This window comes from Priapulus caudatus, unplaced genomic scaffold, assembly GCF_000485595.1.
Source record: "Priapulus caudatus unplaced genomic scaffold, Priapulus_caudatus-5.0.1 Scaffold278, whole genome shotgun sequence".
Classification (NCBI taxonomy): domain Eukaryota; kingdom Metazoa; phylum Priapulida; class Priapulimorpha; order Priapulimorphida; family Priapulidae; genus Priapulus; species Priapulus caudatus.
This window is the reverse complement of record NW_014577339.1, coordinates 131,079-133,718: the sequence shown is the minus strand read 5'-3', so window position 1 is coordinate 133,718 and position 2,640 is coordinate 131,079. Positions and strand designations below refer to the sequence as shown.

Genomic DNA, 2,640 nt, shown 5'->3' with positions numbered 1-2,640 from the left:
GACCAGGTAAGTGATTAACACCTGTGTGTTAGTGGTTCCTTCTACCAGGTAACCGTAAGGAATTTACATCTGTGTGTTAGTAGTTGCCTCCACCAGGTAAATAATTAACACCTGTTTATTGTTAGCTACCTCCTTTAGCAGGTAGGTGATTAGTTATAATACCTGTGTATAATAACTGGGGGGTCGATTCATCGATGTATTGATGTTGGTGAGTCCCAGTTGAATGTATAGTTTGCTGGGTAGTTTCTCTTGAAAGTGTCACAGTACATATCGCAAAGGCTGTATCATGATACGGATCGTATTGTGAGCTACCTGTATCGTCCCGCCCCCTAATTATAAGTAGTTTTATTTCAAGGTAGTTGATGTGAACTAGTAGCTTTTATAGCAGATTGCTTACTGGCTAGTTTCATCTTTCACATGATGCAGATATGCATTTCATCTTTTTCTTCATCGTCGTTTCATCTTTGTCAGATTCTTCGAGGGTTAAAGTACATCCACTCGGCTAATGTGCTGCATAGAGACCTGAAACCAAGCAACCTGCTGCTGAACACCACCTGTGATCTTAAGGTAGGCACAGTTACTCACCTCACCTGCTGAACACCACCTGTGATCTTAAGGTAGGCACAGTTACTCACTGTGTGTGTGTGTGTGTGTGTGTGTGTGTGTGCGTGAGTGTGTGTATGTGTGTGAGTGTGTGAGTGTGTGTGTGTATGTGTGTGTGCGTGGGTGTGTCTTCTTTGTTCATGATACCCGGAGCGATTATCCACATTTAAAGCCCTGTGCGTTTATCTCAGTGTTGCATTACGTGTAATTAGACGGCATTGTCGGCACCGCAAAGTATTGAATCTGTTAAAAGCACCTGAGTTTGTGAATTCGTCTGCCGCTCCGGAATCTGAGGAACTCTAGAGGATAACCTTGCCGGCGTGGCGCGTTGACCGTGTATACATTTTCAGACAAGTGTGCGTCCCACGTTTCTTTTTTGTCTGTTCGTTGCCAACGTAAGCTTAGCCACGGACTATGCACCCAGGCACGCACGTATACAAGCACGCAACGCGTTCTTCTATCTACTTGAGCAAACGTTGATGCGCTTAACTCTCTCTAAATGCTGTATGAATCGCCGCGCAGTGCACTCATATGGTTGGTGGCCTGCTAGTTTAGTGATCCTGTGTGAGTGAGCCAACACAGTAAGCGTGCTTGGTCGTTAGTGCAACCCCTATGTGTGACTGAGCAGAGCCTGCGCTACCCGCCCCCCCCCCCCGTGATCGCTGGTTGCTGACACGTACACCTCGTGTAATCTATTCACGCAGTTAATAAGTGCGTTTATGATGATTTACGTGCTTTTATTGTGTCGCGTTGGCAGTGATGCGCAATAACGCGTCGTTACTTTGTTTATTCTACTTGCTGGTCACCACAATGATCCATCCACCACACTCTCCACCCACCAGACACTCCATCCACCAGACACTCCATCCACCAGTCTGTCCAACCACCACACTCTCCACCCACCACACACTCCCTCCACCACACTCTCCACCCACCACTCTCCATTCACCACACTCTCCACCCACCACACTCTCCATCCACCACACACTCCATCCACCACACTCCATCCACCACCCTCTCCACCCACTACACTCTCCATCCATCCACCACACTCTCCACCCACCACACTATCCACCCACCACACTCTCCATCCATCCACCACACTCTGCACCCACCACACTCGACCCACCACACTCTCCACCCACCACACTCTCCATCCATCCACCACACTCTGCACCCACCACACTCTGCACCCACCACACTCTCCATCCACCACCTTCTCCACCCACCACACTCCATCCACCACACACTCCACCCACCACACTCTCCACCCACCACACTCTCCATCTACTGCTGCTGCTACATCTACTGCTACTGCTACTGCTGCTACTACTGCTGCTGCTGCTGCTGCATTCGATCACGCGGCTTCGCTCGGGGAGCTAGATGCTTCGGCACTCGCGTCACTTGCGGCAGAAGGTGGACGACTGCTAGTGGCAGCAAGCGACAACGGCAGCAGCAGTCTGTAATGAGATGTAATTTGATGCCAGGTTGCGCTGATTTAGCAGGTGGTGTCGTGATGAAGCCGTGTGTGTCACAAGCAGTCACTAATTACGGTTTAAGTAGACACATGTAGCACGGGCCATGCAAGACACATGCACACTAAATCGATACACACTATCCATGCATTTAAAAATGCGTGTTTATGGGCAGCTGATTACTTCCATTAAAAATGTGTGTTCAGGAGCAGCTGATTACATCCATATTTCCCTAACGATGTCTCGTGATCAGATACATAGTGCAGTGCCTCATGGAGACAGACCTGTACAAACTGCTGAAGACACAACAACTCAGCAATGATCACATCTGCTACTTCCTTTACCAGGTAAGTGATTAACACCTGTGTGTTAGTGGTTGCTTCTACCAGGTAAGTGATTAACACCTGTGTGTTAGTGGTTGCTTCTACCAGGTAAGTAATTAACACCTGTGTGTTAGTGGTTGCCTCGACCAGGTAAGTGATTAACACCTGTGTGTTAGTGGTTGCTTCTACCAGGTAAGTGATTAACACCTGTGTGTTAGTGGTTGCTTCTACCAGGTAAG

The 2,640-nt window shown here is 48.4% G+C and overlaps 1 protein-coding gene across 1 annotated transcript in view; it reads left to right on the top strand.

Moving 5' to 3' along the window:
• The window catches only part of LOC106808446 (mitogen-activated protein kinase 1-like), a 61,083-nt gene that overhangs the window by 18,113 nt on the left and 40,330 nt on the right, over window positions 1-2,640 (top strand). Inside the window, exon 4 of the mRNA XM_014811171.1 lies at window positions 2,332-2,425. Coding sequence (XP_014666657.1) covers window positions 2,332-2,425 — 94 coding nt within the window. The remainder of the gene's footprint in view (window positions 1-2,331; window positions 2,426-2,640) is intronic.